Source organism: Salvelinus sp. IW2-2015, linkage group LG24, assembly GCF_002910315.2.
Source record: "Salvelinus sp. IW2-2015 linkage group LG24, ASM291031v2, whole genome shotgun sequence".
Taxonomy (NCBI): domain Eukaryota; kingdom Metazoa; phylum Chordata; class Actinopteri; order Salmoniformes; family Salmonidae; genus Salvelinus; species Salvelinus sp. IW2-2015.
This window is the reverse complement of record NC_036864.1, coordinates 11170887-11195009: the sequence shown is the minus strand read 5'-3', so window position 1 is coordinate 11195009 and position 24123 is coordinate 11170887. Positions and strand designations below refer to the sequence as shown.

General features: G+C 42.1%; 2 protein-coding genes across 4 annotated transcripts in view; one reads left to right on the top strand and one right to left on the bottom strand.

Moving 5' to 3' along the window:
- Positions 1-1298, bottom strand: part of LOC111951519 (acyl-CoA synthetase short-chain family member 3, mitochondrial) — a 41257-nt gene extending 39959 nt beyond the window's left edge. Inside the window, exon 1 of the mRNA XM_023969653.2 lies at positions 648-1298. Coding sequence (XP_023825421.1) covers positions 648-1045 — 398 coding nt within the window. The 5' untranslated portion in view covers positions 1046-1298. The remainder of the gene's footprint in view (positions 1-647) is intronic.
- A 7902-nt stretch (positions 1299-9200) lies between these two features.
- LOC111951539 (protein lin-7 homolog A) overlaps positions 9201-24123 on the top strand; it is a 39669-nt gene continuing 24746 nt past the window's right edge. The window contains exons 1-2 of one of the 3 annotated variants that reach the window (XM_070434797.1): positions 9201-9344; positions 20411-20529. In XM_070434797.1, the coding sequence (XP_070290898.1) occupies positions 9308-9344; positions 20411-20529 (156 nt within the window). In that variant the 5' untranslated portion in view covers positions 9201-9307. The remainder of the gene's footprint in view (positions 9345-20410; positions 20530-24123) is intronic. The other 2 variants (XM_070434798.1, XM_023969714.2) reach the window with 2 other exon arrangements.

Genomic DNA, 24123 nt, shown 5'->3' with positions numbered 1-24123 from the left:
TCACAATTGGATAGTCATAGACTACTAACTGTATGTACAGTGTACATAAATGTATCGTCCACACATATAATGCTTTCATGTAGTAGGAAAAATTCTATAGCGCCAAAGTGGTAGGTGGAGGTAGTGCTCAGATAACGTCATCGGGTCTAAAGGTTGTCTCGCGCCGAACTGCGCATGTCTCAAAGCATGTCCTTCAATATATAGATGTTTTTGACGAAAATGAAAACGTTTGTCACTTTCACAAGGTTGGGAGTAGTAATATGTTCAACTAGTTAGGTAGGACATTTGCTGAAATCTACGTTGTGCCTTTAGATTTCGAAAAAATTAACAACTAAGGAAGAGTTTTTCACCTCTTTCATTGACATCTCAAACCCAGGACTGGTCTGCTTTGCAAGCGTTCCCGGAAGTCTCGCCACTGGGTTTACACTCTGTGACCCAAGTGTGACTGACTGAGCGAATTGGACGTTACACCGAAACGACTTGCATGATAATGCCCATGTAGTTAATAGTAGCTTTTACCATTATTTTGTCGTTCACCAGCGGTTGTAAAATGACTAGTATTTACCATTATGCAACAAACCCGTATTTGGCGTTCACCTCATTGGTATCGATGCACTGAAACTTAGCAACATACAGTAAATTGTTACCACTTTGGAAATATGGCGTCCCCATTGTCCATTGTTCGGCTCCATGGCTCAAACCAGGTTACATTCTGTGCTGCTTCACTCCAAAACTGTTCAGGGTCATCCCTCGCTGTTCTGAAAGCTTCGTCGTATGCGTTGTTATTTGTTGTTAATGTTCTGTTACATTGTTGCTTGTTAGTTGTTGACAAAGATGAGAGAACTCTCAACTCACGCTGTGCAGTCGCTGTCCAGGAATTATTGAAATTTAACGGTCCCAAAGTTAGCCTTCTCTCGCTCCTGGTATTTGGAATGGCAAGGAAAGTGCAGTAACCTTTACAAGCAATACCATTCTCTGGTCTGACTTTTGCGATAATGACATTTTTAAAAGTCATACTTAATCTTGTTGGCCGAAAAAGACGCATCTCTATAGTGTTGGTAAACTAGGCTCCTGAATGTGTTTTCCTGGTTAAATCTAGTTTAGACGCGTGCTGCCAAAGCGAAAGAGGGAGCCCTTGATCTCATCCGCAGATGTATCAAGGTGTTTGTTACTTCTTCAGACGCGATAGTGGCTACAGCGTCATCAGAGGCCACTTCAATGGAAATGCAGTAATCTCAAGGATAACGAACTGGATGTGGGAAGTTGATTCAGGGGTAGTGCTGTTCTCAAGGTTAGTCAATCTTGGCAAGATTCCCTTCATATTAGTAGTGAGTGCTTGCACAAGAGAACATGCATGCACTTCTTGTTGATTTAGTCGATTTTAAGAATGAGGTAATAGGTGAAATTTGAGACAACTTCTGCAAGTTGCAACTATGCCCATAGAAATTCACAATCATTTTTATACGTTTTTCCATCAGTTCTTAGCCTACTAATAATTGATTTGGTACATTTAAGCAACAACAACATGCTCAGCTAACTTCCTGTATTTCAACACATTTTGCCATGGTGCAGAAAGAAAAATGTGCAGTTTTATAATTCTACTCTACATATTTTGTCGTGAGGCTAAGAGAACATGTTGCAGTTTTAAAGCTAATTTCCTGCAATTCTAAACGTTTTGCCATGGGTTGGGGCGCGTGCCCTGAGCTTGACCCTGCATACCTGTTTGTAATCCGGCCCTGGCTATTATGCAGGAACATCTACAAAGTATAGGCCTAATAAGAACATCGGGAGTGGTTGTAAAGTGTTATCCAGATTTTTATTTGTGAGCTTTATCAAAGGTTTCCTAATAGGTACTTTAAAGATGCGTATCTAGATTGCCTTCATAATAAGCAGTTTATAAAATACCTTGAACCATCAAAATAAATGATTTTAGTTTAACTTGAATGTTGTGAAGCCAAGAAATACATTATTCTATTCTATCGTATGCTGTTCTSATACAAAATACTTAAGTACATGAACAGGGTGAAGGCAWTGCAAATTCATGGAGCATTGGGCACATAAAAATATTGTTAATATTAGTCTTATATTCCATATAAAAATGAGTTGCTAATGTCATGTTGCTGAATCCTCAGCTCACCAACAGATCTGAAGACAATTTGTCTGTGTACAATAGTATAACAACAACAAAAAATGTTCAGCCATTGGTGTGTTGAATGGTGTTCAGTGAGCAGAGTTTGCTGCACACTGTGTACCCTGCTTCAGGCACCTTACCAAAATGACCTTGTTTGTTTATTTGAAACACTCGGAAGTCCTGAGGTCCTTTAGGGTAAAGTTGATCTTAAATGATCTATGGAGGACTCGGATTAATGGCAAATATTGTAGTTAGCAGCTCCTTGGAAAAGCCCTGAGGGTATTTGTAAAATGGCCATATGGAGAGCAATTAAGGGAAATGATGGATGTTCCAGAAGTCAAGTCCTGTCTCCTCAAGCGCAAGAGTGAACACACTGAATGTACTTTATTATTGATCATGATTTTGTCTCACTTCCCATAGCATTTGCAGCCCCTATAGACCTACTAGAGTGAAGAGCAATGCAATGTGGGAAGTCTTGCAAACATGTTGATTGAAGTGCTTACACAAGACTTGCTTGTGCACACCTTTATCTCGTCACACTGCCTGTGTATTTCGTTCATTGACTGCTGTCGGCTCAGATGTTGTTGCCCACGTCTCCTGCACTTCATCAATGTCATCAGCGAGTCTCTGGTAATTACCCACAATGCTGCTTACTCCCCAGAAAAATACCTATCTTGAGTTGACTCTGGTACCTGGAAACAATGATTGAGCAACTCATCAATCTGGCTGGTGTTTCGGTCCAATGTGATTTACAAATGCCCTGACTAATGTTTTCCATTTGGGTTTCTCAGGCATCAATCAATACTAAACACGTAAATCTTAGACACAGCCTTTGTGGCAACCTGCAAGTAAATGAGTTCATATATCAATTCAATGAAATGTAATGAAATGCCTGGTGTCAGTTGATTCAGTCTGCATTGGCAGAACTCTATCAACAACCTGTATTTCACAGAAAAAGATCCAGAATCCAAGTAGTGGATTATAAGAGGATAAATGCATTTAAATTCAATCACTTTTGACAGAATCCCTTTCGATTTGAATGAAACCTTCCATACATATATGATCATTTTAGAAGTGCTCAGAAAGTGACTTTTTGGATCTGAATGTCAAAACATTCAAGAGATAAAGGTGCTCGAAGTTTGCACATTTTGCATACCCCACCATACCACAAGATATCCATGTTATCATCACTGGAAAAGATAACCAACGGTTGTGATTGATATCATTTAAATGCTAACAACAGGGTTGTCAAACTATTTTATAATTTCTGGAAAAACACGTTTTTTTTAATAAAGATCATGCTTTAACCTTTAACATCAATTATCCAAAAACGTGTGAACTAAAACATAATTCACACACAGTATGTTGTAGTTTAGAGCCTATTATACACCATCTAAGGTTTTGTGTTGTGCACGCAATCGGATGAGACACAACATGCTCTTGAAGACAGAGTGGGTGTCATGTTTTGGCTGATAAATGGGAATAAATAGACATGTTAACATTCAAACATATCAACAATATCAACAATTCCTTCTGGGAAAGTCTGGAGGATGTTTCTAAGGATAACCACACAAAATGTTATGAATGCAGGTGCTGTGTGGGAAGAGCCTGTCTTTTGGGAAATGGCTGTTAAAGACAAGTACACTAAATTTAGACTACCAAACGCCAAACCCCTGTTTAGACCCAATTACCATCTATTAAAAGTAAGTTACTAAATATAGTCCAGTTTGTAACATTCTCTATGAAATGGCCTTTAAATGGTGTAATTTAATATAGTGAGCTGAGCTTAGCAGTTATTGATGTATGTCCAATTTAAGGTGGTTAAATTCATTCAAATGTTGATGACAGTGGTATTACAAATACACATTTTAATCCAGTTTTTTCCAAATGTTGTGTTTACTTTTTGAAAATACTAATATTAATGGACCAATATACCAACAAATCTCAAAATGTATAGTTAGATGCAAAAATGGCATTTCAGCTTGTGGTGCCTGGCCTTAGTGCAGTAAACTCTCCGTAGCTGGTTTGTCTGCATGACTCAACATGATAATGGATTTGTACAGGTTTCTGATCAGCCACTGGGATCTGCACCTCGACTGTTCTCTGCTTGCTTCTCATTAATGAATTACTGCCATGTCATCAAATGGGAGATTGTGTTTTCATGTACAGGACGGGAGTCTTTGACTACATTCAAAACCTTGGATCGTCAAAGGCTGTCAATTCTCCCAGTGGTTTAATTTGTCCAACCTGAAGCGCTCTGTAAATCCCAGTACCCAGCGATAAAGCAATACTTCTTCCTATAGTAGCGCACCTGCTGCTAGCAGGACATGTTTCATTTTCATTCTGTGTCTGGCACGGGGCATGGACGTGCAGTGGACACTCAATAATCTCCTGTAAACAGGGGCTGCACTGGGTTTAATCATAAGGGCTCTTCCATTCACCTCTCTCCCTCTCTGTTAGATATGAGGAGTCAGTGTGAGCTTGTATGGGACCGAAACGCACTCTCCACCCACCGGCTACTCATTAAGGGCAGGTTGAAGCCTATGTAAAAGTCTATATAATTATTATTTTATCGTACTGTGATTGATTTAAAACCCAATGTTACAATATGCCAGCATAAAAGTGGATTTATGAGATGATATTTGTTGTAATTACAGTGATTGTCATTTTATACCCTACTGTGTGACTGGGTTTAATGTAGCAGCGCAGTAGATGTTAAGTTTCCTTAATCTAAGTGATTTGTCAGAAGTCATTTTGAAGTAGCTACTTCTRAACCATTTCCTTACAGTTTCAATCACATGACTGACTTGCTGTGACTGCGTTGGATGGTTGCCAGTTTATCCTGACACATTTTGGCTTCTCAGAGATCAGAAATACAAACTAGTTGGCTACATTTGACATTTTTAAATGTTAGTCATTTAGACCCTCTTAACCAGAATGACTTCCAGGAGCAATTAAGGTTAAGTGCTTTGCTCAAGTCTTGCAAGTCCTGCATGTTGGAGCTCGAAGCCAGGGATTCGAATCAATGACCTTTTGGTTACTGGCCGAACGATCTTAACCTCTAGTACTAGATCACGTTTGATTTATTCTCATTTGACACTTGGACGTGTTGCCTGCCTTTTCTGCCGAGACCAGGCTAGTTGAATGAAAGTTGTTGAATGCATAAGGTAAATGTCTCGTGTGTCTGTCATAGTACCACTATACAGGATATGTAGATGGCATTTCCCTCCCTCTCCATAGGGAATAGGATATGTTTTCCAGAAGAGCTGACATGCAGTGCCAGCATAACACTCACATGTTGACACTGATTTCCTCACTGCTCTCTTTGATCAGCTGTCAACAGCTGCCTGTTGGATGGATTTGAACAGTCTGGAACACCGCGATGGCAAAGCAGAATGTCAAATGAAATGTTTTATTTGTCACATGCGCCAAATACAACAGGTGTAGTCCTTACCGTGAAATGCTTACTTACAAGCCCTTAACCAACAATGCAGTTTTAAGAAAAACAAGAGTTAAGAAAATATTTATAAAATAAACTAAAGTTTTTTTTAAAGTAACACAATAACGAGGCAATATACAGGGGGTACTGGTACCGAGTCAATGTGCGGCGGTACAGGCTAATTGAGGTAATATGTACTGTACATGTAGGTAGGGGTAAAGTGACTATGCATAGATAATAAACAGCGAGGAGCAGCAGCATAAAAGGGGGGTCAATACAAATAGTCTGGGTGGCCATTTGATTAACTGTTCAGCAGTCTTATGGCTTGGGGGTAGAAGCTGTTTAGAAGCCTTCTGGACCCAGACTTAGTGCTCCGGTACCGCTTGCCATCACAAACGTAGCCAGAGCCGACCAAAAACAATGTAGTTCACCCAAAAAAAGCTACTTGCCAATGTTTCCCTGGTGCTTGTGTGTGTGCGACATGTCACAGATACKTGTGAATACAGCAACAATATTAGAAGGTGTCCTCTTGTCAAATTGATAACTCTGCTGCTTTTAATAACTAATAAGAAATTCTTGCCTGGACAGGAGTCAGGAGATCCATGCATCCATCTACTGGATCAATTCTCCCCGTCTCCCTGTTGCAGATTATAGCAGGAGGAGGATGGCATCCTGGCAACCAGCTTCAGTGTATTGTGTTGTCACTGATGCTGTTACCTGCTGATTTCAGCCTCAACAACCCCAATAGCAATGTATCATTCCTTGGAAATGGGGCTTGATCAGATCATCTCTGCAACCCTGAGCCTTTTACCTCTTGGATGGTGCAGTCTGCACATAAGCAATGGCATTTGTTTGTTCCTGACTTCCTTAAGTGCTCTCTCTTTCTTTCTTTCTCTCTCTATCACCTGAAGTAGAAAGTGTCATCAATTCACATTCAGTTGCAGGGTCTTAAGAGCACTGCAGTCTAATCCCCTCCTCTTTTTAAAAACAGAAATGTTTTCCAAACGCTAGCGCAGCAGCCCATATGGATGTGAGTGCATAATCTTCCTGTGTCCTTTTTCTCACTGGCCTTAAGCCCTCCCTCCATCTCACCACTTACCACTCGTATACAATTTGCATCTGCATGCAGCTGGGTGGAGCTCCTGTGCGGTTGTGATTCGCCAGCACATATGGTCTGTGTGGAGTTGATTACAAGTGCAAGTCGAAAAGCACTTTAAGATGAAGGATACAGTATGGAATGGGTTGCTGAAATGCAATCTTGAAAAATGGCACAGCGGTACACAGTAGGCTGCAGAGTCATATTCTCTTCCCTTGTTACACTTTCCCACATTAGAATGGAAATCTACCTGAAAGTGAGATCATTATTTTCCAATGTATACGTAGACTTCACTGAGACTTCACCTAGACATAAATAAAAAAGAAATGGAATAATTTGAAACTTAAACATTGTTTTTTACTTTATAACTAATTGTGCACCGAAAAGTAATCCGGCTAAATACAGTTGAAGTCAGAAGTTTACATACACTAAGTTGACTGTGCCTCTAAACAGCTTGGAAAATTCCAGAAAATGATGTCATGGCTTTAGAAGCTTCTGATATGCTAATTGACATCATTTGAGTCAATTGGAGGTGTACCTGTGGATGTATTTCAAGGCCAACCTTCAAACTCGGTGCCTCTTTGCTTGACATCATGGGAAAATCAAAAGAAATCAGCCAAGACCTCAGAAAAAAAATTGTAGACCCCCACAAGTCTGGTTCGTCCTTGGGAGAAATTTCCAAATGCCTGAAGGTACCACGTTCATCTGTACAAACAATAGTACGCAAGTATAAACAGCATGGGACCACGCAGCCGTCATACCGCTCAGGAAGGAGACGCTTTCTGTCTCCTAGAGATGAACATACTTTGCTGCGAAAAGTGCAAATCAATCCCAGAACAACAGCAAAGGACCTTGTGAAGATGCTGGAGGAAACAAGTACAAAAGTATCTATATCCACGGTTAAACAAGTCCTATATCGACATAACCTGAAAGGCCGCTCAGCAAGGAAGAAGCCACTGCTCCAAAACTACCATAAAAAAGCCAGACTACGGTTTGAAACTGCACATGGGGACAAAGATTGCACTTTTTGGAGAAATATCCTCTGGTCTGATGAAACAAAAATAGAACTGTTTGGCCATAATGACCATCGTTATGTTTGTAGGAAAAAGGGGGAGGCTTGCTAGCCGAAGAACACCATCCCAGTTGTGAAGCACAGGGGTTGTAGCATCATGTTCTGGGGGTGCTTTGCTGCAGGAGGGACTGGTGCACTTCACAAAATAGATGGCATCATGAGGTAGCAAAATTATGTGGATATATTGAAGCAACATCTCAAGACATCAGTCAGGAAGTTAAAGCTTGGTCGCAAATGAGTCTTCCAAATGGACAATGACCCCAAGCATACTTCCAAAGTTGTGGCAAAATGGATTAAGGACAACAAAGTCAAGGTATTGAAGTGGCCATCACAAAGCCCTGACTTCAATCCCATAGAAAATGTGTGGGCAGAACTGAAGAAGCGTGTGCGAGCAAGGAGACCTACAAACCTGACTCAGTTACACCAGCTCTGTCAGGAGGAATGGGCCAAAATTCACCCAACTTATTGTGGGAAGATTGTGGAAGGCTACCCAAAAAGTTTGTCCCAAATTTAACAATAAAAAGGCAATGCTACCGATACTAATTGAGTGTATGTTAACCTCTGGCCCACTGGGAATGTGATGAAATAAATAAAAATTGAAATAAATCATTCTCTCTACTATTATTCTGACATTTCACATTCTTAAAATAAAGTAGTGATCCTAACTGACCTAAGACAGGGAATTTTTCTAGGATTAAATGTCAGGAATTGTGAAGAACTGAGTTTAAATGTATTTGGCTAAGGTGTATGTAAACTTCCGACTTCAACTGTCCATCTTGAAAAATGTTCCTCATTTGCTTTAAATCTATAATAGCATTTACAACTGAAAATGTACAGGCCTATGAAATGCTGTAGCCTGCAGTGTGATATGTCATCTTGTTTCAGTCCTGCTTCCTCCATTGTAGAGGATGTACCCATGGGCATGGGATTGAGCACAACCTCTATGGGGAGGGCGGTATTCCATTTTCCTTGGTTTTTTGGCCACACTGCTACAGGTCATACAGTAGATTTGCCAAAGCTTTAAGCTGTAGCTGCAACAGGCATTAGTAAAGGCAACAGATATACAGAGAGAGCCCAGCCCAGAGCCAGTTCCTGTCTATGCATGGGTCTCTTTTCTACAGTACTATAAACACGGGGATCAATCTATAAACCCTTTCATCATATGCAGTTCCACGCCATCATTGAAACCTGTTTATCACTTTGTGGTTACTGTAGACTACTATATCAGCCTGAGGCTGCAGGACAACAAAAATCCCCTGCCATCACCCCTGCCTATGAAATTGTCCGTGAATAATTCAATATCAAAATGTTCATATCAGCTATTCAATTGGGCTATATGTCAATCCAGTCCCATCCACTCTCAATTATTTGCATAAAGATATTTATCCCGCGGTTGTTCGGTTTGACAGGACCATTGTGTCAGTCCGATGGAGCAGCGGCGCGGGAGGTAATCCCCTCCCTTCCAGCCACTCCCACAGACGAGCTCTGTGCTCTCACTCGCCCGTTTAGCTTGAGTTGCTTCAGATGCTGCAGCTACCGTAGTCGCTCTATCTCCCCATAACAGCAGTCATGGCGACAGAGGTCCAACCGCTCACTCTGGATCGAGGTAAGACGCACAACCGTCGGATTCGCTTTCTTGTTGAATTATTTATGGTTCCCGAAACTTGAGCGAACGATGCATTGGCGGACCACATTTAAGTTGAAACTACTATATGCTATTATTTCAATTTTACATTCGTCAGCTTATATTTCTCTCTCGCTGGATACCGTTATTTGCTGGGAATAAAATGCCTGGACCGTTTGATGCGCACTCTGCAAAATTGGATAAAACGGCTTAATTAAATAATGCTGTTCAGCAATATTATAACAACTGTGTTATCAACGCACAGTATTACATCCCACTGCATATGAATAGAGTGCATTTATCTCTGTTATGTAACATTCAGTAGAATATTATCTCGCTGTATTCTTCACTTCGTGATTGGGAGAAATAATTTATTGGGCGCAGGAATCCAATCACGCGTAAATCCTTACTTCTCTGGATATCCGACAACTTTTGGATGGGTAGGCGTAAGAATAGATAACAAACAGATTTTTAATTGGTTTATATTTTTCTTGAATCCAATGGTAACTTGGACAGTAATAAAGAGGTACAGGTCTTCACCCCATAGCATACCTGTTGTCGGCAGTGAAAAATTAATTCACCTGCGGCATTATTCTAAAAGGAAGGATGAGTCCACAATGTAGTCTACCTATAGCCTACGTCATATTTTGAGTAGTAATAGGCCTACTTGCACGCGGACTTCAGGTGATATTGCTTTCCTACAGTAGCCTGCCTGTCCAATGATAACAGATGTGTCACAGCATGATTGCAGGTCATGTGATAAAATATGATTTCATGAGCGCATCATTCAGATGTCACCATTCAACCACCACCGAGATTTCCATTGGTTCCATGTAGCCTACCTATTCTATCTGATAGCTCCTGGCTATTCTTTCATTTTGATATTCAAAATGGGGACTATGGGGAAATCAGATTAAATGTGTAGCCTACGTTTTAGTCTGTAAATATGTAGCCTATAGAGTGCTTAAAACGAATCCGGTGGTGAAATGCATTAGTGTGGCTGCATGACACAAACGAAAGGGGGTGGTGTTAAAAATAGAGAAAGAGGATACATCTGGGAAAAGTAATGGGTACTTTGAATGATGGCCACAACCTTCAGTGACAGTGACAGTAGGAACAACTGTAAACGCCTTTGAATAAACAACTCACAGGAATGTAGAAGGCAAGAGGATATAAACATCTGTCTAAATTGGAAAATTACAAATGGTGACCTCTCTACGTTGTGATGAACACAGCATTGCGCATGAGTAATCGAACCTGGTTGTTATCATGAAGGATGGAATGGATGTAAACCGACCGAGGATCATCAGCGAGTGACATGTCTTTATACCCAAGCAATAATGGATAATATAACGGTTTTATTCCCATTTTATAAAAATTGGCTCATTTTGAATGATTTACAGTTAATTCAATGCTCATTGGCAATTGGATTCATTATTGCGTGACTGCAGCAACTGAAAGGGGCTCTATATGAGTCAAACGTCTTCAGTATACTGTATATGAGCTGTGTGTGCAAGGGCATAAACATGGTACAGGGCAAAATGATAAACAAGAAGCTCTGCTCAGTTTCCTCCCACCATCATCAGTTCAAAGAATTCAGTAATTAGGGGAAGGAACATTTCTGGCATTGAGATTCTATTGATAAACAGGTCATTCATTATATTTTATTTTTATTTTATTTTTATTTTACCTTTATTTAACCAGGTAGGCTAGTTGAGAACAAGTTCTCATTTGCAACTGCGACCTGGCCAAGATAAAGCATAGCAGTGTGAACAGACAACAACACAGAGTTACACATGGAGTAAACAATAAACAAGTCAATAACATGGTAGAAAAAAAGAAAAAAAAGAGAATCTATATACAATGTGTGCAAAAGGCATGAGGAGGTAGGCAATAAATCAGATAATTACAATTTAGCAGATTAACACGAGTGGTAAATCATCAGATGGTCATGTGCAAGTAGAGATACTGGTGTGCAAAAAAAGCAGAAAAGGAAATAAAAGCAGTATGGGGGGGGGTGAGGTAGGTAAATTGGGTGGGCTATATACCGATGGACTATGTACAGCTGCAGCGATCGGTTAGCTGCTCGGATAGCAGATGTTTAAAGTTGTTGAGGGAGATAAAAGTCTCCAACTTCAGAGATTTTTGCAATTCGTTCCAGTCGCAGGCAGCAGAGAACTGGAAGGAAAGGCGTCCAAATGAGGTTTTGGYTTTRGGGATGATCAGTGAGATACACCTGCTAGAGCGYGTGCTACGGGTGGGTGTAGCCATCGTGACCAGTGAACTGAGATAAGGCGGCACTTTACCTAGCATAGCCTTGTAGATGACCTGGAGCCAGTGGGTCTGACGGCGAACATGTAGCGAGGGCCAGCCGACTAGGGCATACAGGTCGCAGTGGTGGGTCGTATAAGGTGCTTTAGTAACAAAACGGATGGCACTGTGATAAACTGCATCCAGTTTGCTGAGTAGAGTATTGGAAGCCATTTTGTAGATGACATCGCCGAAGTCGAGGATCGGTAGGATAGTCGACACATTGGGGAAGTTTTTTTCTCCCCAGTTAAACTGAAATATAAATGCCAGTATAGGTTACTCAACCTTTTCCATTTTGTTTGCATAGGTAGACTAGTGAGTCAGAGCCCCTATCATTTCAGAGAGAACATTCAGGTGACTGCTGTATCCACATGCTCTGCACAGTAACATTAAGTGCAGTGATCATGTAGGGGATCATAATGATAGCTTTACAGGAGCTGTCATTGTTTTTGCACAGTCCTTTGTCGCTGCTGCCAATAGTGAAGAAACACTCATTTATATTGAAAAGAAGCCTGTTTTCTTTGTTGAAAGCAGGATGTGTTAGGAATTTGTCACAAACACACAAAGAGGCGGGAAACTCAGTGTGCTTTGACGTCATGAATGCACTTCCTGCTTTTGTCTCAGGAAATGACTCAAACACCACTGTCCTGTGGAGAAACAGCCTGTGTTGGAACCTCCCTGCTCATGGCACCAAAGTTCTCCTTCGACGATTGAYTCTCATTCAAACACTAACCGGCTCCAGGCATGCCAAGACTATTGAAATTGATAGAGATACTGAGAGAGTTCTCATCAACTGTGTGCCATGAAGTCCTAATAATATCAGTCAGGCTGAGGCTGTACAGTAATCACAGGGAAATGTGTTAGTGCTCTTTCTGCCACATATTTTCAGATGGAGAGGCATTTGAGGCCTTTGTGAGCAGAATTCCTATCTATTCGCTGATTGAGCAGTGTAGGAAGACACAGATGGTCAAACAGGTTTCTGTGCTGTCTGAAATTACAGTGGATTTACTAAGAAGCCAAACATCGAGGGAGAGCAGAAGCTTGAAATCTGGAAGTCAATACTTTTTTGATGCTCTCCGTGCATGAGTTATTGCCATAATAAATATAGAACAACTGCACATTTCCTTGCAAGTTATCACTGATCCTTTGTTTGAGTCTATTCACAGGGGAGAAAGGGCAACAAACTATAGCCTATTCAGGGTCCTAAGCATGTTGTCTCACCATACTGCAGACAGGCTTTGCTTTGCTTGCAGAGGTCACTGGGTTTGTTCATTGTTGCGCAGCAACCTTCCTCTTTTACCTTGCTTTGGGTGATAACAGAGAGGAGGGATTACAGGTGAGGTGAACAGCCAGCTCAGCAATTTCATCAACGGAGAGCTATTTAGAATGGCACAGCTCTAGGTAAGCTCTCATTAGAACCACATTGAAAGGACATTTCATTTGTTTGGGATGGACATCTGCCAGGTAATCAGTCAGAGGAAAGGAGACAAAAACAAAGTCCAGTGTTATCTGTTTCTGCCTTAGACGGTCCCCATCAGGGCTCATTAGCCTAAGAGTGATTTATTTTCCCTCTATAGTCAGGAATGTCACTGCAGGGCCATTTAGTGTTAATTCACTCGGCTTATGGGGGGGATTGATAAAGTGAGGTGCGTCCATTTAAAAAGCTCTCCTGTTGAGGAGCTGGCCTTGTGCCTGGCAAGCCCCTGCTGGCCTTGTGCCTGGCAAGCCCCTGCTGGCCTGTTCCTCTACTCATCCAGAGAATGAGCACAGTAGAGGTTTTTGTGTGGTAATTTCAGCGTGGTTGCCAATGGCACAAAGGATACGCGGGTCAAACTGGGAAGTGGCAGATGGCATGGCCTCTCCGGGGCAATTTATTCTGGCATGTGTAAGTCAGCCATTCTGGTAGTGACTGTTTTAGGGCACTGCTCTGGGAAACATTACATGTGGGAGTGAGGAATAGCTCAGACTAGTCTTGAATAAATCAGCTATGAAAAGTTTCTCTATTAGGACCTTAGACGTCCCAGTAGAGATGGAGAAGATGCACCTGCATTGCAGTCTCTGTTTTCATCAGCATCATATCTTAATGAGCCAGCTGAGTTAATTGGACATGCTTATTTACACCGCACAGCACGTGCAGTTATTGGAAAATATATTCTATTCAGCTATGCCCTCTATTATCAACAGGGCAATTATGTGAGGATATTGGAGCACTGCGCATTTTTGCAAACAGCTCAAAATCATGTTTAGACTCTTACTCAAGTGTAGAAAGCAGTGAAGCACTCATTGTTTAATACTGCGGCATCGAAAGGCTTGGACCCCAGGAAGAGTGTAATAATCCGTGCCTAAGGCAGGACAGCACAGACCTGGTGTGTTTCAGCACAGCAGCATTGCTAGCTGCTTGTTGTGGTCTTCACATTTATTTATGACACATCCAGACTGATGGCCGCATCAGTAGATCCAGTCATCAAAGTAGAGCAGAAAGTGAACTCAGTGTACTTGAAAGGCTGACTCATTCTGGAACTGGTGACTGTTTTAGACACCATGCTGTTTATAGTTTGAACGTTGTATTTGATCAACATAATACCATAATTTCTGTGGTCGCCCGTTATTGATTAGATTTGAGGAAATCTCAAGGTAACACACAGCACAGTACTATATATTATAGATTTATCACTAAACGTCTTGACATTGTCAGTCACAGAAACAGATTCATCACTAAAAGTCTTGACATTCTCAGTCACAGAAACACATTTACCACTAAACGTCTTTACATTGTCAGTCACAGAAACAGATTTACCACAAAACGTTTGTCAGTCACAGAAACAGATTTATCACAAAAACGTCTTTACATTGTCAGTCACAGAAAAAATTTATCACAAAACGTCTTTACATTGTCAGTCACAGAAACAGATTTATCACAAAACGTCTTTACATTGTCAATCACAGAAACAGATTTATCACAAAACGTCTTTACATTGTCAGTCACAGAAACAGATTTACCACTAAAGGTCTTTACATTTTCAGTCACAGAAACAGACTATAGTAGACTAATAGCTTATTAGATACGCACTATTAATTAATTGTTTCCTCTTGGAAATGGCTCTTTAGAGGACACTGCTTTCAATAACACTTCAACACCACTTTCAGAATATTTCTCTCTCAAAGTTGGGCACTCTCTAAAACACCTTCATTGTTGCCTTAAAACATGAATTAGAATGAGCATAAATCTTTTATTTGTTGGCTGCCTCAAGAAATCTTTCCCACAAAGAATTCAGATATTATTTATATTGGCCTTTGTTCTATTGCTTTTATTTCTGTCTTTATTACTGTTAGGGACACATACATAGGCCCATTAGGAATGTATTCATACGTACACTGGAGGACGTACAGTATCATTTTGGTTGAAGTTGGCCACAGGGATTTCAGTAAACAGTAAGTTTGCTTCACTCTCTGTTGTAATTGGAGACGGATGATAAACCTTTCAAATAGAGAAATGTGTCATTACCCAGTCAGGAGTGATTGTTGAAATAGAAAATGGTAGATGAGAGCCCTATCTGACCGCTCCAAAGAACACATCTCGTTACTTTCAGATCATCCAATCAGGCAATGGTAATGTGTTCTCACTGATGTGTGGCAAAGAGAAGTTAAACTAGGTCAGATGTTTGGCTCGTAGCATCAATGTTCCTGACTACTCAATGCATAGCAATGTACTGGTGTTTTATACTTTATTTACTTATAGAATACTGAGGCAAGAGACATGCCTCCCCAACTTCACAGATTGAATTCATGTGAATTAGGAGTTGTATGTTTAACTTTTAACAACCATTGTTTTGTATCTCTTGCTCCCATCCTTAATTACACTTCCAATAAGAGCAGCAGTGTCACCTTGACACCTTTGTCTTCCCTTGAAAATATGTGTCAAATGAAACAGGATTATTTTTAAATATTGCAAACAGTGCTCATGCCTTGCAGATGTTCTAATGGCAACATTGATTTGCCGTTGTGTCGGCGTTAAAGCTGAACATACAGTAACTTCTCTTTGAATATTTTCATTTCGTGGAGGGGGGTTGAGTCCCACAGATGTTGCACACATCTGGACCCCTTGAGTCCATCTCTAGAGTTGGTGAAGCGCCAAGGGGGCTGAAGTCTCATTGGAGTGTGGAGAAGAGGAACGACGAGGAGAATGCTAATGACTTAGTAGTTGAGTGGATCTGTAGGCCTACAGGACTGGTATCCTGGGGCTTCACTGAGCCACGTTCTTTTAATGAAGTGGAATAGAGAGAGAGAGAGGGCCAGATCCATGCATACTCTCAAGTTCCTCTCTCAGATGGGTTGGAGTGTAAGTTAGTAAGGCAGGCCAGGATGGTGTTGGCTGACTGTGTGTTACCCTCCAGATGTACTGTAGTTATTCATGGAGCGGCTCCGGCTTGGTAACAGGCCACGCCTTGTGTGCAGTGAGGGTATTCTTGGGGGTGTGTAGAGTTACTCTTACAGAGCAGTTTGCCTTTTTATTAGTATTGTAGGCTGAGGGACAGTAACACGGAACCCAAACCGGCTGCGCGCGTGCGCCATCGTGCATGAATTTATTTTGTCCCCTCACACCAAACGCGATCACAATACGCAGGTTAAAATATCAAAACAAATTCTGAACCAATTACATTAATTTGGGGACAGGTCGAAAAGCATTAAAAGTTTATGGCAATTTAGCTAGCTAGCTTGCACTTGCTAGCTAATTTGTCCTATTTAGCTAGCTTGCTGTTGCTAGCTAATTTGTCCTGGGATATAAACATTGAGTTGTAATTTTACCTGAAATGCACAAGGTCCTCTACTCCGACAATTAATCCACACATAAAACAGTCAACCGAATTGTTTCTAGTCATCTCTCCTCCTTCCAGCCTTTTTCTTCTCTGGACTTTATATTGCGATTGGCAGCTTTCATAAATTAGGTGCATTACCGCCACCGACCTCATTCGTCTTTCAGTCACCCACGTGGGTATAACCAATGAGGAGATGGCACGTGGGTACCTGCTTCTATAAACCAATGAGGAGATGGGAGAGGCAGGACTTGCGGTGCGATTTGCGTCACAATTAGAACTGACTTCTATTTTAGCCCTTGGCAACGTAGACGCTTGTTGGCACACGCGAGCAGTGTGGGTGCAATAATTGAATAATATAGATTTCTACATTTATTTTGCAAGGCTCGCGCACGCAACGCGGGCAGTGTAGTCAGGGTATAACGTTGATGCTAGTGGTGGTGTAGCTCAATATGACCATGGTTTTACTGGTCTGTGTGTGTCTACATAGCCAACTACAAGGTCAGATTAGTAAGGACTTATGGTCTCACTTGGTCTCATAGGTGATGTGGCTGAATGCACCACGCAGGGATTTGATGTGACGCGTCATTGTAACGTTTCTTATTTGGGAGTCGTTGCAGACAAAGCTATGTGGATCTGACATAACTCTGTACCTGGATTCCCATAGTTATTGAAACAGCAAATCACCCTGGGCTGCCAAGCAAATCTTATACCCTGGGGGTTTATACCCCTTAGATCACACACAGAGGAAACCATTTGATGTCTCACTCCTCAGTCCTCACACCGTATACACAACACAGGATTTCAGCAGAAATGCCTGACGTAGGCAGCTCCTCACAGGAATGGATGGTGTTCTATTACTGCTGCATGTTCTACAACAATTATCACACAACACTATCCACGGTCTGTCCAAGACATTCTGTCCACAAATAGCCATCTACTTATTGAAACAAATCGACATGACAGTGCTTGCAGAGGGGATAAGCTAGCAGACCAAGGGAAGCAGTGTGGATGATGGGTATGATAAGTGTCACGATGCAGCAAATGAAATGCAACTGCTGGAGAGGGGAGGCTTTTGTGACCTATGACCTGTAATAACTCTAGGAGCAGGAGAGCCTCTGCTGTAGTTTAGCCCTCATCACTGGTCTAGGGGGATAACAACTGTCACATCTGGTAACAAGAGGTCCTATTTACTGCTGGTGTGTTGGCTGACTGGGCTCAGACACTGGACAGTCTGAATAGGGGAGATGGGGCATGACATTTATGGCCTCGTTACGGTATTTGGGATTTTTTTGATATTCAAATGAAGGTCTAAAATACTGCCTTTGACTGCTTGTAGCCTAAAACTTTTCCGCACTTTTCCGGACTGCCAGATCTTCTTCTCTTTCTCCTTTCAAACAACTTGATACCCGGTCGAAATCCTTCCCTTTAGCAACCAAACACGGTTAGCTTTACTTTTACAAAATAGCTTCTTAGCCTATAACCCAGTTTATTTCAAAGAATGTATTTATTTAATTCCCCAGACAGAAGTTGAAAGTCAAACTGCTTGAAAGTGGTGCTGAACAGGTGGAGAATCCCAACTATTGTTTTTGATCAGTGTAGCGTCAAAGTACAAAAACTGACCTCCCGAAAAATCCCATCTATAAACAAAAATGTTTTAGAAATCTTAATCATTGAAGCGTTGCTCAATGTCGGAGGCCTCGTCAGAGACCTTGACGTGGATGAAGAAATTGGTGCTAATGAGCAAATGAGAGCAGGCAAAAGCTCTCCTGATCTGGCCCTGACCTCGCTATAATGAGAAATAAACACTCATAAAACTAACCAGGCTGCTTGGAATAATACCAGCAGATTACTGGCCACTCATTAGTGAAATGCTAACTCTCTTTTTTACAGATATGGTACACAATATTGTACAACCTCATTCACCTTACTTAGGGACTCATTGGACTCTTATTCAATCTGATGGAAATTCTGTACATTAGCTACATTACCATTGTAGGGGTAATGTAAAGTAGTAATGAATACTGTTAGATCCCTCAATTCACACTCACAGGTTCAGAGAAAAGTGTCCCCTTTCCTGTGTCCGATTCCCTATGGACCAGCGCTAATTCTGCTCTCGTCTCCCCGTAGTTTAGGGTTCTTGACAAAGTCTGACAGGTCAGGCAACAACCTGCCTCTAGGGTGGACTATACCACCCACACCGAGCCTCAGCCTAGGCTTAGAGTGTTCGGCCAGTAACTGAAAAGTCGCTGGTTTGAATACCTGAGCCGACAAGGTGAAAAAAAATCAGCCGATGTGCCCTTGAGCAAGGCACATAACCTTAATTTGCTATGGCTGACCCTGTAATTTGTTTTATTTCACTGCACCTATCCGGTGTATGTGACAATAAAACATATATTTTTTTGCACATCCTATAGAACATTCTATGCGATATTATCTTGGCTGACACTTGGCCATCATTACAGAAGATGCTGAGTGGAGTCGTGGAGTTAGGGTGATGAATGCCCTGTAAAGATCTCCCTGACAACACTTTGTGGCTTGCAGTAACCAATCCTGATGRAAATCGACCCCACCATTTCTTCTGGTTTAATGTAATCCACGCTGGTACTCTGGGTATCATGTTCTTTGTCCATGTATACTTGTGTAMTAACAGTAAATGTTGTGCCCTTGTATGTCTGTTTGACTGCCTAATACAGGCACAAAACAAACCTGCCTAAACAACCACAGTTCTATGTATGCAGTTCTCCCTCCTCTTACCTAGTTCGCCCTAGGTCTGTAAACAGTAATAGCTTTTCTGTCTCCTCTCTGCCTCACCGGGTTAAACTAGATTGTCTTCCGTCTCAGTCCAGCCTCCCTGGATTCGGCGTGATGTTTATAAACATCGTCGGGAGTGTTTACCTCATTCTGTTGGTGTTGTACAGAACGTGGCGCTAGTTCAACACCAGGGTAATAGTGTTTAAGATGACTGTTCAGAATCCTTGCACTTAGCCTCTGTATACATTTGCTATTCCGATGTAGTTGGATATTTCTTGGATTAATAAAGTAGACTCACTTAACGATTTRACATTTTTTGTTTTTCCCATCTAAGCTATATTATCAACTCCAAAACATAATCTTGCTATTGCTTCTAAGTGGGACTGTGTCACTGTGTTCGACATCAAGCTAGGTATGAAAAATCTAATATCTGTAGTTGATTACAAGTGGTTTGATCACTTTGGAGCGACTCGCTGGTCTTTGCACATGCTCAAGGGATAAAGGGTTGACAGATGCACGTTATCCACCAACTGCTTTTTATTTAGTTTCTTCTAAAACAACTGACCCAACGATTAGTCTGAGCATCACATCCCTCCTCTCCCCCTGCAGCATGTACTCTCATTTCTATCATTTTTCCTGAAAATAATCTGCTTTACTCTGGATTTTTTCAGGGGATGATAATTAGGAGTGGAGAGTTTACTAGACATAGGAGTCAAAGTCTTTAACTCAGGGCGTCATGGGTTTGTTTTAAAAGGATCTAATGACCGCGGTGCCCGGCTCCTGCCAGGATTCGCTCGCTTTGAACGAAACGATTCTCTCCCTTGAAGTCCGCCCCCCATTTTCTCATGCATGGAGCAGGCCTAATGCAAACTACGCTGGGATTGCTTTCTCTCTCTCTCTTGATCCCCTTGGCCCTGACTCAGTTTTTTTTCCATTATCCTCTCTATCGATTCGCTCCGGACTTCTTTTTCAAGGCTCTGCTGTTAATGTAATTCAATGGGGCATTTTTTCCCCCTTCTTATCCTCTCTCTCTCGCTCTCTCTCTGACTTTCTCCACCTCTCTCTACCTTTTCCTCTCTCTCTGCCTCTGCCTCTCCCTCTCTCTCCTTCCTCTCTCTGCCTCTCCCTCTCTCCTGTCTGTCTTTCTTTCTCTCTCTCTCTCTCTGTCAGATGTAGCCAGGGCGATTGAGCTGCTGGAGAAGCTACAGGAGTCCGGGGACGTCCCGGGTCACAAGCTGCAGTCCCTGAAGTTGGTGTTGCAGAGTGAGTTCTGCACAGCCATTAGAGAGGTGAGTCGGTTCCCCTGCACCACGGCCCCACGGCCCCACGGCCCCACGGCACCACGGCCCCACGGCCCCAGGGTCCTTTTGCTCCTGCCAACACAGGGAAATTGACCACAGGTGACTGATGGTTATTTTAATGAATAAATGTGGCTACACAACAATGCAGACTTTTAGGGGTGTTTTCCCAGACACGGTCAGCTCAGACACACAGACGGAAGAGTAAGAGGGCCATCAATTCTCAGACTGAGGTCATCTAGTAGGAAATGTAATCTACTAGAGGAAATGTCAGAGAGGGCTGGCCCTTTCATTGGACAGCAGGATGAGAGAAGCCTGGCCTGGGAGTCAGGCAGAGACACTGGAGCCTGGTGCTGCCTGGTGGTGGGGGACACTTCATGTCTGCCAGGAGTAGCAGCTAGGCARCACCCTACAGACTAGGTTACAACAGCTGGCCATTGAGAGGGAAAGAGCGAGAGAAACACTTCAACCACCAACAACACATCCAGTCACCAGGGAAACTAGAGAGGATCAGCTTGGATTAGATGCCGAGGCTGACCGGCCATAGTTTCCAGTCAATGACRTCCTTGTGTGAGCTGACACTTTGGCACGGTGCAGAATGGCTCTTTCTCGTAGAGGTCTGACTGCTAGAGGAGCTGGAGAGTGAAGATGAATGGTCGTGGCCATGATGATGATTACTGTTATTGCAGAGATCGTTATCAGYACATGCTGTTATGGTGCAACATTCAACAGCTGTGGCGTTCATGTCAGTGGTTATTGGATTAACAGCCTCCCAAGACAATAMATGCTCCCATGTCTCTATGGAAGAGCAGAGAACATGGCATTTATGTGAATTGAGCAATACCTTGCCATGCGTGCTGTGTCGCATGTGTTTACAATCCAGCATGCGGTCACAACCCCTGTATTCACTTTTCTAGCACATGCAAAATTTCCCATGCAAATTTTTCCATGCAAATTTTTCCCGGACAATGGATAGTGACGAGCATCATAAAAAAACACTTCCCTGCGGCTCGCTCTTAATACCCTGACATAGCAGGACTAGACTGCTGAGCCTCTTTGAGCTGCATTGGTGAGTTAATCGTAATGTAATCACATTTGACCTCATCTGACCCCTGTTCTGTGCTGTAATATGTCTGCAGATGGGAAATCTTTGTAGTTGAGAGAGCTACRTCGCGGGGATTCTAACCAAAAGGAGAGAGACTGTTTTTCTTCAAAACAACTTTATTATAAGATTTGCAAAAATGAAGCAATCAAAACAACCACTCAACATTGTCACCATTGTCTGTTCCGTCCTGCATGTTTCCACACGTCTAAATTCCTGTAGATTGTTAAAACAGAATGTCACATACTGCAGTCACACCTAAACGGCTCTTATCTGTACGCCCAGACAAATGACTAAGTCACACAAGACAAGCCTGTATCAGCAAAATACTAATGTATAGCAATGGACATTCTCCAAGTAAAAACAGCATAGTATGTTCAATTAAACAACATAGTAGGTCATTAAATAATTTCCTCCACAGCTATTACAGGAAGATTAAAGGTTGCTTCAGAGCCATGTATAGTTGCTCGGTATTGGGATTCAACTGCGTGTCATTTCATTAATGCAGATGACCTATTCTGCGTTGAGCTGGGGCCACCAGCTATTATAATTGAGCGATTAGATTTGTTCCCGTCATCTCATATCTGCTTGTGAAGCTCATTTCATGGTCTGATGAGCAGACACAGAATCCCACAGACCAGAGTAGCTTGATCATGTCTCTACTGTAGAAAGTCACAGAGGGTTGAAAACCTTCTTCACAGTGTCAATAGAATTTACAGCCACATGAATCAGCCTAGCTATGCGTGAGGGGGTTAGCTGGCTAACTGTTGATAGGGGAAATTGATGTGGGAGGGAAATGCCTGCTAAGGTGAAAGACCCCCAATTACAGAGAGATGGAGTGAGGAGGAGCGTTGCTCTTCCCAACCATGTCTATCAATGACATCTCGGAACCCAGGGAAAGTCCCTGAATGAGTCGTCAGAGTCAATCTGCTTTGCAAATGGAAAGGGAAGGACACCAGGGAAGACGACTGGGAGCGCTAACCAGCTGGAAATGATGGAGTTTATGATGATTTCCAGCCACTCTGTTAGCTTGACTTAAAGCCTTATGCATATCAAGAACTGGTCCTGATGAAAGTCATCCGAGAGGCCCGAGCAAACGATTCAACCACACATGAAATCGAATCATGAATTTCATTAGTCACAAAACAATGCAGGTCATTTTTCCTTGCAAAAAAAAAAGCATAGTCTCTTCCAATGAACTGAATCAATTATGTGATCATTGAGTTGTAGTAGCCTGATGATAATGGAATAGTGCAGATGAATACGGGCCTCACTTTGAATTCATATAAAGGAAAGGATTTGTGTGCCGCTCCGTGGAGGGCAGACCTTAGTCTCTTACTACATTTACTGTGGGCTGAAGGCTGAAAGCCACTTCATTTAATTATCTCTTTGTGTTTAATATTCTCTTTTTGTGTCATGCTGACAGAGCGAGGGAGGTCTGTGAACGAACAGTTATTAAATGCTGTTTCGCTTCTACCAAATGACCCCTTTAAACTCTGTCAGCTAGAGAGAGGAGAAGGAGAGCTCTTCAAGCTCTCTCTCTCTCCGTCTCATCCTTCCCCATTTTGCTCTCCGCTCCCGACTCAGTAGAGAGAGGGAGACGGTCGGGGAGCCATGGTTACACGCGTCATGCCAGGCACCCTCTGGGCAGCTCTGGCCACTATCAGGCATTGTGGCGTCCTCGTAAGGCTGACGGTAGACTGGTAGYCCCCAGCCCATCAAGCACAATGAGCCTTCCACAGAGGTTAAATAGATCTGGGTTAATGAAAGCCTGCCGTGGTAAACGCCCAGTGAACCGGAGAGTCAGGAGAGAGAGAGAAGAAAGAGAGGGAGAGTATATTCAGGAGGGACAGGAAGAAAGTAGAGTTCAGAGGTAAAGATGGATGCATAGCAACAGGAGGGGGAATGAGGTAGAAAGGATGTGCAAGTCTTTCAAATCTCTCTCTCTCACTCTCTCCTCTCTYTACATCTCTCTCTCTGCCTGTTTCTCACTCTGTCTCTMTCTCTCTCTTTTTCTCTCTCACTCTCTTTCTACCTATCTGTATGTTCCCTGGAGCTTCACAACATCAACTGAYGGTGAAAAGAACACAGCAATTTGTTSCATGTTGTGACTGTTTTCTTTATGTTATTGGAGATTATTTTCCYCCAATGAATTATCAGAACAGAAGGTTATGTTCATTCATTAACAGTGTTGTCCGACTGAGTTCAACTGGGTTCATTAAGGTAAACACATTTTTGTAAGTGAACTGCTTGCTCAAAACAAAATACAATTGATTTATTTTGTTGTGAGCTTGAGGTTATTATTTTATTTTCATATCAACAATGGACTTTGTTTTTCATCAGTCAGATATACCAAGGCTTCACGAAACCACTTGTTTTATTGTTGAAACACAGATGAAGCACTTTGAAGTCGCAAAGAGGCAAGGCCTTTGTTTTGCTCCAGCTCGTCATACAGAAACATTGAATGATGGTTGAGCCCAGAA